General features: G+C 37.1%; 1 protein-coding gene across 2 annotated transcripts in view; it reads right to left on the minus strand.

Moving 5' to 3' along the window:
* The window catches only part of RUNX2 (RUNX family transcription factor 2), a 173617-nt gene that overhangs the window by 146795 nt on the left and 12509 nt on the right, over positions 1 to 14313 (minus strand). For both annotated transcript variants that reach the window (XM_078155334.1, XM_020993833.2), the window contains exons 2-3: positions 12760 to 12916; positions 4071 to 4175 (exon numbers count right to left, since the gene is read on the minus strand). In XM_078155334.1, the coding sequence (XP_078011460.1) occupies positions 4071 to 4175; positions 12760 to 12916 (262 nt within the window). The remainder of the gene's footprint in view (positions 1 to 4070; positions 4176 to 12759; positions 12917 to 14313) is intronic.

A 14313-nucleotide genomic window follows, 5' to 3' on the forward strand; every position in this document is an offset into this window, starting at 1 on the left:
TCCAACTGCCAACGCCAGATGTGTATATTAAGAAAAGGAGTTGTTTGTGAAGTGACAACACCGGTTCAGCTGCCAGAGACAGAAAGCATAGAAAGATGAAGCCCTTCAGATTTCTGAATACAAAGATCTCAACAGATGTGACAATAGGCCAGACCTCAGAGAGGTGGCATTGTTTGGCTGCAGTACGGCCAACTGCAGGGAATTTTGTCCTTGTTGTTGTTTTGTTTTGTTATAATAGAATCATAATCAGCATCTGTTCCACTTTGCTTTCCCCAGTCCACGTGGATGCAGGCTGAAGGCATTATTTATATTGCTGATTAGTGTCATTTACTAATGTGCAGAAATTGGAGCTGACGTCTCACTAGGAGAAACAAGCACTTATGTAAAACCTGTAGTATGGCAGTTTCCTTTACAGAGTTATTCATCTCTTGAGAATTTGAGGGCTTGCTATAAAGAAACCTCCAAAACAACAAGACATTTCACCTGTCATATGCAGAACTGCTGATTAAAAAGAAAATCCGTACCAACTAAAACCTAACTCTCTGATTCTCTACTTAAACAAAAGCTGGATGGAAGAGTTGGTAGGATAAGAGCAAGCCTTCAACAGATAGTCAAGTCATTTTAGGTAAGAGTGACATTCCATTAACACTAAATTAGGAGAGCAAAATCCTCAGTTGGTTCAACCCATCACAATAGACTAGTTTCTGTGGCAAAATTTTCCACTCAAAAAATAAAAATCCTACATTTTTTAAAAAAATCTGAAACTTTCTCATTAGTGGACTCATTCTCTGGTTCGCTCTCAGGGAATTTCTTCCTAAAGGTTTTTCCACATTGTCTGCAAGAAAGGACTATAAAACTAGACAATATGAATTTTGGAGGGCTCCAGTCCACTTAATTTAACACTAGATGAACTCTCTCTAAAACAAAATACTGCTTAATTCCTTGTAGAAAAATACAAATGACTCTCCATCTTCAGACACCTGAAGTCTTTGAAATTAAAGAGAGAGAGAGCAAGGGGAAAGCAGAATACCAAGCATGTTTGGTGTCCAGCAAAGCTAAGGTTGCTGGGAAATGGAAGGCAGAAAAGGATAGATGCAGTGTTGAGTAATCAAATTGGAAAAGCTGGTCCTGTTTAAGATGCCTTCTGATACAGGAGTCACCTGGAAATTTGTTCTGAATTTGCTGGGTTTTCAACTTTCCACTTCCTGCTCCCCTCCTGAAAAGTACTCCATGATATCATGAACACGACATCTAGTTACCCATAGACAAACAACTCTTGGATTTCCATAAAACGTCATTCAGAAATGTTAGAGTAGGAATTTAGTCAACCAAAGAGCTTTGGTACCTTAAACATAAGTTGATGCCAAAGTGACTGTTTCACACACCAAAACCTTAATTTCCCCAATAGAGTTTTTTCCAGTTTGAAAGTACTGGTATTCTTGATAAACATCAACTAATTCATTCCCACCACAAATTAGGACTGTGGGTTTTAAAATTGGAAAGGGTCACTGCTAGGTGGTCTACTTTGCCCCCTTCATTTCTGTAAAGTAATACTACTGTTCTCATTTCACAGAAAAACTAAGTGAATTTCCCAGGGCAGCAGAATAATATTGAAAAGCAATCACTGTTGGTCGAACTGTTAACCGATCCAACCATTTTGAAGAGCAATTTGTAATTATCCAATGAGTTATAAAACTATGTATACCCTCTGACCCAACAATACCATTATTAGGTCTATTTCCCAAGGTGATCAAGGAAAAATGGAAAAAAAACCCCATACATTCTAAAATATTTATAGCAGCTCTCTTTGTGGTAACAAAGAATTGGAAATTGAGGGGATTCCTGTCATTTGGAGAATGGCTGAATAAGTTGTGATATATGATTGTGATGGAATACTAGTGTGGTATAAGAAATGATGAGCAGTTTGATTTTCAAAAAACATGGAAAGACTTGCTTGACATAATGAAGAATGAAATGAACAGAACCAAGAGAACATTGTATACAGTTGCATACAGTAACAGCATATTATTCAAAGAGTAAATGTGAATGATCAGGTTATTCTGAGTTATATGAATATTCAAATCAACTACAAAGGACCTATGAAGGAAGATGTATCCACCTCCAGAGAAAGAAGTGATATATACAACTATGTATTTTATAAGTTTCTCATATATGTCTCTGTCAAATCTTGGCTTTTTCTAGTGCAGACTTGGGAGGGAGGGAAGGGAACAGCTTTGAATTCAAATGTAACAAAAAATGTTTAAAAAAAAAACAGTCACATAAAGATGACCTCCTGTGTCATTCCTCCTAAAGTGATCATTTCCTTCCCAGGTCATAGTATCTTCTCCCATTTTGTCATGTCTTCAGGAAAACTGATTCCAGTTGAAGGCATACCTATCTTTTCTTGTATTTATCCTCTCAGTACTCCTAATTACCAACACATATGTACTCATCCTTTATATTGTTTTCCCCTAAACCAAGACAGGAAGGCTGAGATCAGTAAGAAACATCCTTTAAAAAGATGTATGTTACTTAAGGAGAAATATTAAAATAACAAGTGCCCTACTTTATGCATATTACAAGTGAACTTCCCTGACTCTCCAGGACTTCAGGGGTTGGATAAAATGGGCAAATAGGTATTCTCCAACACAGGTGGTCATCCCTGACTTCGAAGTCAGGGAAAGCCCCAGGCACATTCAGACAAGAACCCTGAAGCTATCCTTCATTCATCTAATGGGCTAACCTCCCTTATAAGTCTAACAACCTCAGGCTCTTACAGATGTGTGGGTCATCCACCTCTGAATAGGAGGATCCCAAGCTGAAAAGGCAGAACTAGCACTGACCCAACTTTGTGAACTTGGAAGGATGCCATGCACATGAAAGGAGGAGAAAACAAAAACCTCAAAGACTCAGTTTTGAAGCAGGAAACCTCCCCAGCCCAGGCAGGCAGACAGCCTTCATGAAGAGAGACAGCAGCCATAGGAGAGGTATGTGATCATTCTCACTACTCATGGAGATGCCATGTAGTCCTAGCAGAGACAAGACCTTGCTAGCCTTTGTTTCACCATTGTAAGGGAAGGAAAGGTGGTCAATTTTTGCCATCTAGACAGGTGTGCTGCTCTGTGTCAAATCATTCTTCCAACTGTACCTCTGCCACAAATTAAACTCGTTAAGAGCAATGGCTCTGCCTCACATGTATTTGCTCATCAAAGGGGAGAGTGGTGAAAGTGATGCTTTCACTGACATGATTTTTTTAATGTGGTTTATACATCGAATAATCTTTAATCTCTAAATATATTTAAATACAGGTATTCCAGATTTGTTCTAATCAGTTTGTCTGAGGATTTTTGAAAAATCTGCTTTAATTTAGATTAAGGCATATTGGCCCATGTGGAGTATGTACATGATGTAAAAAAGATTGCTGGCTAAAGCTGCCGGATGCCCAGACAGACAAATAAACCAAGACAGATTAAACCAAGTCAGACTATATCTGTTAGCAGAAGCTATCTATAACAATTACTGGAACATGACCAAACAACTGTGTTGTAACAATCAAGCAAGTTATCATTTGCAAATAAATTTTTTATAATTAAGGAGTGTGCTCTTTATAAAGGGAATGAGTGGGCGAATACAAGAGTTAAAACACATTCTTAGACCATGGGAAATACATACAAGTGCTTTTGACTGAGCCCAAGATTTTTTAACGGTTTGTTGTTTTCTACCTTGGGCCTTGTGGAGCTAGTCTGTTCATTATTATGAAACAAACATATTGAAGTTCTTATAAAACTGAATTCCAGCTAAAGAATGATTATGAATTCTCTTCCCAGTGTCTCAGATGCATTAGTTGTCTTGCGGCAAAGGATGGGTCTGTAATTTTATTTCCCACTAACTGGGAATTGTTTTTAACTGTTCCTCCACTGAAGTTAGATGGAAATAGTGTATTTGGTAAAGAAATCATATATCCAAACCTACGTTGCTGAGCATGAATTCAATATCCCCACTCAGGAGCGTACATTTTCCACATATCTATCTGTACTATCACTGTATTTAACAGAAAGGCAAGTACTTACTTCTTGGTTCCCGAGGCCCATCTACTGTAACCTTAATAGCTCTGTGGTAGGTGGCAACTTGGGGGGGATTTGTGAAGACAGTTATTGTCAGGGTGAAACTCTTTCCTGCAGATGGAAAGACAGAATAATCCATAATAAATACAAGAAAGAAGCAATTGTCAATTTCAATGCAGCTATGAAGGTTTTCAAAGTATGATTTCCCCATATCTGAAGAGACAGCATTGTATGGTAAAAATAGCAGAATTTAGAATCAAAGGACTTTGGTCTCCAGGTCAGAATCCCAGCTCTTCCACATCAGGCTTTTGCTTAACCTCCCTTCCCCTCTGTTTCTTCATGTGTAAAATGAGGAGGTTGTACTAGGTAGAGGAACTCTGAAAAACCCTACAGTCTTATGATCTCTGATTGTATGAAAATGAGCTCCCATCGTCCAAACCCAAGACAAAGCATTTCTAATTCTCAATTATAAGCCCTCTCTCCACCTGCAGTTTTAAATAGTCGCTAGACTTGCCCGTCGACATAACAGCAGCCTCAGCATTAGACATGACTGCCTTGATCCATCATGCAACATGAAGAGTAAGGCAGTTCCAGGTTTTAAAAGTGCTGAGCAGTAGCAGTAATGGTAATAAAAACAAAAGCCACAGCCCACTCTTGGAGTTTTCTCTTCCTTTCGGTTTTCTGTAACATCAGGAACACATCCAAACCCAGACAATTTTAGAAGCCTTTATTTAGGTTTGGGTCACAACCCTATGAGAGAACAATAGTAAATCATTGTTGATTATGTTATTTACTTCACATGGTTTTAACATTTCATTTGCTTAACTGCACTACAATAAGAAGATGAAAGAGTCAAGTTCTTATGGGAATCATTTTAACAGGGAGCTAGTGTCTCCTGTCCTGGCCTTAATGTGCCCGTGGTATGATGATGATTTCATCATTACTGGAACAAAGATTTCCTCCACCCCCAATTCCAACCACCCCCCTTTACATATGTCCCCACTATTAAGCCCTGAAACAATCATCTGACAGTGGCTTATTGTGTGCCAGATATATGTGGCATCCCCCAAATGTACATTTGAATTTTAACTTTTAGGAGGGGTCCCCCACACTTTGTTGAAATATCACAACTGATGATTCAGATTCCTGGGCAGAAGGTGATGAAAAGGAGGAAAGAAAAGACAGGGGAAATTGCAATATGAGCTTTGAATGTATGTTCTCCCCATAAGAAGACACCAGCCTCTGTTATGCAGACTCACTGACAGTTGTAATCTGTTAGATATGCAACGGTTAGTAATGTCAGATAGTCAAAACTGCAAACTGTTACAAGACAGGAAAGGGTAGGCGTATAAGAGTGACTCAATAAAACATTCAGCAGTCTGAGGCCTTGCTGCCCACTGAGATGGCTTCTGGACCAGAACCTTTTAAAAAGCTTTTTTTTTTCTGACCAGTGACTCTTTCCCTTCATTGAGCTCTGAGAGCATTAAATCAAAACACAAATCTTAAACAATATGTAGCAATGCAAAACTTAATGCAATCTTTTCAAAGCCTAATATGGAACAGGTTATACATAAGGCTTAATGCAGAACAGGTCTTTGGCTGTCAAGTCTAGTGACTGGGTTTTCTTTTCAAACCAGGCCGTGGAGGTTCCTAAAATCTGTTTAAGACACACATCATTTGTTACCGAGCATGTGGCTTTAGGTCTCCTAGGCTATATTTTTCCAATGGCCAAGAAAATGCAGAAGAATATTCCTCCGGAATATTAAAGAATCTTTTAAGAGGTGGGGAATCTTTCCTAAGTAGAGAAATGTCCCCCAGTTCAGTGTGTTTGAAATGAATAGAAGCAAAAATCTAGAGCAAGGTGATGAAGACACCTACTTTTGAAGTGTGGCCTTTAATACATCACATTTCCAGTGATTGTCAATTATGAAATATATGTTTTAAAGAATCCAAATTATCTTTCTCCAAACTAAAGGCCAGTTGATATGGCTGAAGAGAAGAACAGGACAGGAAGAGATCAGTGATAACCTAAAATATATACATATAAATTTCCTTTATGTTCAGTGTTTAAAAATTTGAAATTGAGAAGTTGAATAAAAGAATTGAGATTATTCCTCCAATACAGAAAAATCCATAAGGATCTGGATCTCTAAGATAAAACTGATTTTATCTGGTAAGAATAGATTTAGAGCTGAAAAGGCTTCAGGGGTCCAGTCTGATTCTGACATTTCACACATGAGGAAAGATAGAAGTTAAGGGATTTGTCTGATGTCACAAGAAGTAGCATAGGTTGTGAACCCAGCTCTTTGACTTCAAATCCAGAAATCTTTATACTTCACCATCCTGGCTCAGATCAGTGGTTCAAGTGGATCAGGTCTACAATTTCTAAACATGAGCAATCTCTGATGACTTCTGGAGAAAGATAGTATTTGTTTCCATAGCATTGATCTCAAAAGTCTACAGACACACTACTGGGCGCGTACCCTAAAGACATAAAAGCCAGAAAGAAACAGAGTATTGCAAAATATTCATGGCAAAAAACTGGAAACAATGTAGATGCTATTGATTGGGGAATAGCTGAACAGTGTTGTGTTATACACACGTAATGGAATATTATTGTCCTGGAAGAAATGACAAATATGAGCAACTCAGCTAAACATGGGGATGACTTACACAAAGTGATGCAAAGTAAGGAGAACCAAATGAACAACATAGACAATGTCTACAAGCATGTCAATGAAAATAATACTAAAAGGAAGTGGAGTCTGAGTAATCAGAATAACTAAACTTGATCCTGGAGGATAGATAACGCAATTGACTTCCATCCTTTAAAGAATAGTAGTAGTAGTAATAGCAGTAGTAACAATAACAACAATAGTAACTGCAACATGTATATAATGCTTTAAGGTTTGCAAAGCACTTTACAAATATCATCTAATTTGATCTTTACAACAAACTTGGTAGACAGGTGCTATTATTATCCTCGTTTTATAAATGAAGAAACAGAGGCAGGCAGAGGTCAAGTGACTTGCCAAGGGTAATAAAAATTAAGTGTCTAAAGCTGTATTTGAACACAGGTCTTCCTGATTACAGGTCCAGCACTCTATTCCCTATGCCACCTAGAGAAGGTGGGGGTGGAGAGAGGGTTTATAGGTGCAGACTGTTGAATATACTAAACAAATATGGTCACTCAGTTGTGATAATTATTCTTTTTTTCTTTTTTGCAAGGAGGGGGAGTGGCAAATTTATTTTTTTTTGCAAGGTGGGGTGGGTGTGGTTGGGGAATTTATCCAAAAATGACTGTCATGTGAAAACAAAAGGCAAGATAAAATATTTTTAAAAGGCTAAAGATGTGCCCCCAAGTAATCTTAGATTCTATTATTAACTGATTATAGGCATCAACTACAAACTTAGCTAAGCTTGTTTTGAACCTATTTATATTTTGAAACCTTATGATTCCATTTTAAGGTTGAAAAGTATTATTTTTCCCCTAATTCAAAGGCAACATTCTATGCAAAAGAGAATCTGCACCATTCCAGACATTTAGTCTACAATTTAAAAACTAATGCAAATTTTCAAAGTGGAACCAGTTTCCTATATTGCCCCAATTTATCCTTCTCAAATAAAGATGTGGGTAGTGGTTCTGGGGAAGAAATAAGCTTTTAAATTACAGCTGTTTCAAAATCAAATCCCAAAGAACAAGATGTGCTTAACATTTAATTTTTTTTAACAGAGATTCCTCCCACTCTGCTGTTCTTTTGAAACAAGATGTAGGTAATACTGAAGACAAAATCAGGGAATGTCAACCAACATAGGAATTAACACTCTATTCCAAAATAATGGCAAACTCGTAGGTTATGTCTTTATGTTGATATTTATGCTTTCCTCAGATAAAGTCTTGCTTTATTTCCTGGATATCTTTTATCAACCAAAAGAAGTATCTTTTCCACACATCCTTTTTTATTAGCCTTTGACATACTCTTAAAAATATATATATTCTTTACTCCTGGAAACTAACAACTACTTTTAGTGCTGATTTACTAATTTCATCAGCCAGAAACTTATCTGGGGGTTACTTCTGAACTACATCCTCAAGTCCTATATTTTCAGTTGTAACCACAGGAGGCTAACATTGACAGACAATCATTATGGTAGCCTGAGGGACTGTCAAGCATAACAAGGGGGGAATGCTGTTTTAGTACAGGAAATACCCTTCTATTTTGGCTCTGTTCTCTCTTAGACTAATACGGTGTTTTGTATACATGTAGTAGGTTCTTTAAAAATGTTTATTGACTTGAATTTAAAGTTGTGTTTGACATGAAAAAGAGCATGAATTTTGTTAGGGCTTTTTTAAAGCCAAGTAATCACTGGTCTTTTGAAAATGTGAAGGCAGAAAAAGGAACACATGAGGAGTGACCAGTAATGACTGGAGAAGGCTAGTAGCAAATGCATCTTGGCAAAGATGCTGGATGCACTACATTAGCACAGAATGAGGCAAACATTTTCTGACACAACCAAAGTGTTGATTGGTATTGCTTAATTAAATGTATTTGTTATGAAGCAATAGGTAGTAACTACAAGTGGTTAATGATAGAGAAAGAAAGGGAGGGAGGAAGGAAGGAAGGAAGGAAGGAAGGAAGGAAGGAAGGAAGGAAGGAAGGAAGGAAGGAAGGAAGGAAGGAAGGAAGGAAGGAAGGAAGGAAGGAAGGAAGAAGGGAGTAGCAACAACAAATTGTTTAAAATATACCGAAGAAAACCAAAAGAAATTCAGAAGGAGACAGAGCAATTCTGTTGCTACCCTCTTAAATTTAGGTACACCTAAAAACAATTGTACTAACAAGTTCAAAGTTTCACATACAATCCTCTTTTGTTGTTCTTGGAATATTGAAATGTTCACGTTTGTTGAGTTCACGATGAAAAAAGAAAAGGAAAGCATGATCTGAAACTATGTGCAGTTCTCAACCACAGGTGTATAAGAGAAGTTTCACTGAAGCCATTATCTAACCAATATCTGATTGCAAAACAAGTCCAAAAGTGTTAGGCATCAGTGGAGTTTTGCATGGCCAAATTATAATAGTTATATGACTTTCTGTAATATGTTGTCATGAAGTAGATTTGGTTATCTTTCCCAAACTGAAGGAAAAATACAATGTAGCCCTGGAAAATTCTCACCATTTCTTCAAGAGCAAAGGAAAAAATATTATACATACATACATACATATATATGTATAAATATACACAAATATATGTGCATACACATATATACATATACATATGTGTACATATATACATATTATGTGTATATATTTATATAGATATAGATATAGATATAGATATAGATATAGATATAGATATAGATATAGATATAGATATAGATATATATGAGTGAGTGGGGAGGCAGAATTGGAGAGGTATGGTGGTAGCAGGGTATTGATCTGGTCTCCACAACTTAAGAAAAATCTAGATCATAGGGTAATAGATCTAGAGATAAAAGGGACCTCAAAGGCCTTCTAGGACAGTTCCCTTATTTTAGAGATAAAGATGCATGATTATCAAAGAGGAAACTGGGGGGGGGGAAGGTGCAATAAACCAGATCAGGTACAAAGAGATACAAGTTAGAGAGCTTCCTGTCACTGAAAAACAACTTACTCATTTTAAAAACAATGTTTGATTCATGTTATCAATATTCTCTTGATGATATTTTTTTCTCCTGACTTATGTTTGCTGTTAACTGTTTCCTTTAATACATTGTAGGTACTGATAAAATAATCTATTATTAGTGTTCTCTCTCTCTCTCTCTCTCTCTCTCTCTCTCTCTCTCTCTCTCTCTCTCTCTCTCTCTCTCTCTCTCTCTCTCTCTCTCTCTCTCTCTCTCGTAGAAGTCTCTAAGACAAGTCTGGACCAATTTCTCCATCCTGCCTCTGGCAGCAGACTGTAGCATTTCAGATCCTCCACCAAGTCCCGGCTGCTTCAAAGGAAAAACCCTACTTTCTTCAGTTAAGATCATAAGAAATATAGGGGGAGGGGGTCAGCTCTGTTTGGACATAATTACACTTCATCAAAAGAAGCTTTCTTCATCTTCCATGCGTGAAAAGTCTGCAAGCAGTTAAGTCTGTCTTTTTTTTTTTAAATATAAAAATTGCTATTTGGGAAACCAGCCAAAACTCAGAAAGCCAATATAGTAAAACAGTGCACACCCTTTGTTTCTCTTTGAAGTTTCTTAAATAAATATGTTGAGGGTTTACAAAGTACACTATCACTTTGCCATAGTTTCTACTCAAATTGATCAGAGAAAACATATACAGAGTCTATATAATACAAAAGCACTATAAATGAAAACACTAGCCTGAATATGAAAAGTAAAATAGAAATTGTGTTGATTCCTTAAATACTAAACTCCATTTCCTCTCTTTTAATAGAAAATAATATTTCACAGGACTCAAATGAGATTGAGAACACACAGGGAGTCCAGGATATTCTTCCATGTGCTTATTAGAGAAAAGAAATACTGTACTGTACTTTTAATGTGAGGCTGTGCTAGTGACTGAGTCAAAGAGATTTTAAACTTAATCATTCAATAGAAAGATAGAACAGCTCTTTTTTTTAAATGAAGTTAACTTAAACATGATGCAGAAATAACACCTTTTGCTTTGATTCAGTGGAGAGATCCAGCTTCATTTTATTTCAAACGACCTCTCTATGACAGTATCTCATTATCATGCATAATTGTTCTTAAAAAAAAGTTTAAAAGTACAACTTCTTGGCCTTGTTCCTAGAAAGTAAACTAAAACTACTCATCGGAAACAGCTCTTCTTGAGTCTCCCTTATCAAGCTTTTACAATAGTAATAATATGACATCTGATCCAAACTTAAGAGCAGTCAGTTTGGACTTTGTTTAAAAACTGGAGCCTCTCATTTCCTATGACCCACTATTTTGTTCCAGCTATTCCAGAAGAGAATTTGCATTTTTTTAACTGAATTTGCAGCACACAGTGGGATTGATTTTTCTTTCCTCATAAGAGGGCTTAAAATTGAAATATTTGTTTAAATAAACAAATAAATACATTAAGTCTAATAGGGAGATGATACATAGGATTGTCTCAGGAGAATCCTGTGAAAACTGAAGAACTGGTTTCCTTAGAGACATCCTTTCCATCATTAACTCCAATTATGAAGCAGCTGCAAAACGGCTAAAAGGAAATTATTTTCTATTTACCATCTTTTAAAAGGCTTCCTACAATTTCAGTATAGATTTCAGATGAGAGGAAATCCTTAAATACCAAAGGGACATTCAGAGTCATGATCATTTATCAGGCTCACCAATTCCACAGTCATGCTGAAGTAAAGCAAGTTGATGCATTAAAAGTTTACACTCAATCCAATTTTTTAAAAAATCTTACTGCAAAGGTAAATGCCAGTCACCAATGGAAAGGGCAAGGCAAGTGCAAAGAGCCTGAACTAGAATGGGGCAATTGGGGTTTTGTACTCAGGATTTCAAATTTAGAAAATCCTAAAAATACTTATAGTACTAGAGCAACAATAGGGCTTAGCACTTAGCAAGAAGAATAGGTTAAAAGCAGGAATCTACCAGATGGCCTGCTTCCCACTGCCACCCCACATCCAAGATGACCACCTTCCCATCTCTGACCTGCCTGCTTGTCTCTCCTTCACAGTGGACTCCAAAGCTGTAACTTCTCTGTGGCCCCAGGCATCTACCCCTCCCCGCAGTGGCTTCCAGGATTTTGGCTTTAAAAGTAGATTTAAGGGTTCATTTTGTGCTCCTTATCCTGAGGTACAGTTTGTGCTGCCCCAGGTGCAAAAATTGCTAGTTATGTCTCTGCCTATGCATTCTTACTTTGAAAGTAAACAATGATCATGCTATTTTGCTGTCTCCATAGAACAGGGATTCTTAACCTGGGAAATGCAAACTTATTTTTAAAAAATGTTTTGATAACTGTATTTCAGTATAATTGATTTCCTTATGTATTTTATTTTATTCATTTAAAAGCATTATTCTGAGAAGTCCATAGGCTTCACCAGATTACCAAAGGAATTCATGATAATAAAAACGTTAAGAAGCCTTGTTATAGAGTCATATTCCAACTCCAGATCTCAATCTATGATGCCATGACACACACAATAAGTGAAGAATATAATGACAAATTGTTATGACTTAAGAGCAATTGGGCTTCCATCAAGAAACTAAAAATATGTATTTCTCTTCCCCCTTTGCCACTCAATGAACTCCGTTATCTGACTCCCTGTAACCCAGAACTTGAACCTATGAAAACTTCCTTCCTCTGTACCTCACCCTCATGTGCCCAACAAATTTAATAACAAGTTCCTCTGAAAAAAAAATTCAAATTTTCAAACTTGTGAAACAAATCCGAAAGATTAAAGGAGTCAAAAAAAATAATAAATGTTACCTGGACTGGGTCTTCAAATAAAACATGAGCCACCCCTATTGGGGAAAAGAAGGCTGTTGCTTTATTTTTTTAAAAAAGTTTATATGTATTTCATTTCAGGATTCTAGTGTTTTGATTACATCTCCACCACCACCACCATCATCATCATCATCATTATCATCATCATCATCATCACCACCATCATCATCATTACCATAGCTGATTTGGTAATGCTTTAAGATTTGCAAAGTGCTCCAACATAGCATACATCATCTTTTTAAAAGCCTCACCTCTTCCACTTCGGCCCACAAATCTCAGGTCGTTGAATCTTGCTACTTGGTTTTTCATGACAGCAGATGCATTTCGGAGCTCAGCAGAATAATTTTCATCATTACCAGCCATGACTGTGACCACAGTCCCATCTGGTACTTCTCCTAGAGCCACCACCTACAAAAATTAGGAAATGGCAACAACAAAAATAGTATATCAGGCAAGGTCTAAAATATGTGAATCATTCTTCTTAACTGTAGGTTTTATCAAGAGCCTGTCACTGCTGTGGCACAGTTGTGGCAAACTGTAATGAAGCCTGCTACACCTAAACAAAGATGCCACTTCAAATAAACCCATATTTCAGGGTTCCCCCATTTCAAAGTCGGACTAAAGGAAAGTTTCCTTCATTTCTCTGCAGAGTTCTTCAAATAGGTGTGTATATTTTATTAAATCTCCATGCTCCAATCATCCTCATGCCACAGTAGGAAAGCTAGTGACCACATGAACAGGTTGCATGTCACTGGTGATCTGCAATCCACGGAGGTTTGAGTTATGATCTAATTAGGGTCACTGGCTAAAGATATTCTAGCCTGTTCATCACTTAGCTAAAAGACACTCAGCTAAAACATATGGTTTTGACTATGATCCTGAACACCTATTAGGTGATCAATCCATTTCAGCTACTTATTTTGGGTGGCTTCCTGATCTTCACATACAGTCAATAAAACAAAATCTTAGCAAGTACCCATGATAAGCACTACATTTTGCCAGGTGCTGAGGAAATGTAAGACACACATTTCTGCCCACAAGAAGCTAACAAGTCAAGTTGAGGAGATAAAATGTAGAAACTTTAAAAAGTAACTAATGATGTAAGGCAATAAGTAATAAATGTAGGCAACTAGGTGGAACATTGGGTAAATCCTTGCACCTGGAGTCAGGGAGATCTGAGTTCAAATCCAGATTCAGACACTTACTAGCTGTGTGACCCTGGGAAAGTAATTTCAACTCTGCCTCAGTTTCTTCATCTGTAAAGTGGGGATAATAATAGCACCTACATGTCAAGGTTGTTGTGAGGAATAAATGAGATAATGATAATCATAAAGTACTTAGTACAGTACCTGGCACACAGTATACACTATTAAATTTTAGCTATTATTATTATTAACAACTATTATCATAAGTAGCAAGAGAGTGATGTGGACAGTAAATGTACCTCCAACAGCATTACCATCTGTTTGCTGTCTCGGAGTGATTTTTGAGGATTCTTTGTTCTTTAGCTTCCACAATTAGTCTGTGGATAATCACCCATGTTTGTAAGTTCAGTAGAATCTATGACTCCTCCCTTTTCCTCATCTTCCACATCCAGTCACCAAGTCCTGTCAATTCTCCCTCCACAGCATCTCTTATCTCTGCCCCCCTAGTCTCTCCCCTTCTATTTCCACTGCCAATAACCTAATTCAGGCCCCTCACCATCATGTCTAGCTCATCCCAATAAATAGTCTCTTAACTACTGTACATCTACAGTCTTTTCACTCTTTAGTCCATCTTATGTACCAGTGCTAGATTCATCTTCT

Source organism: Phascolarctos cinereus, unplaced genomic scaffold (assembly GCF_003287225.1).
Source record: "Phascolarctos cinereus isolate Bilbo 61053 unplaced genomic scaffold, phaCin_HiC Scaffold_5;HRSCAF=322, whole genome shotgun sequence".
Lineage (NCBI taxonomy): Eukaryota > Metazoa > Chordata > Mammalia > Diprotodontia > Phascolarctidae > Phascolarctos > Phascolarctos cinereus.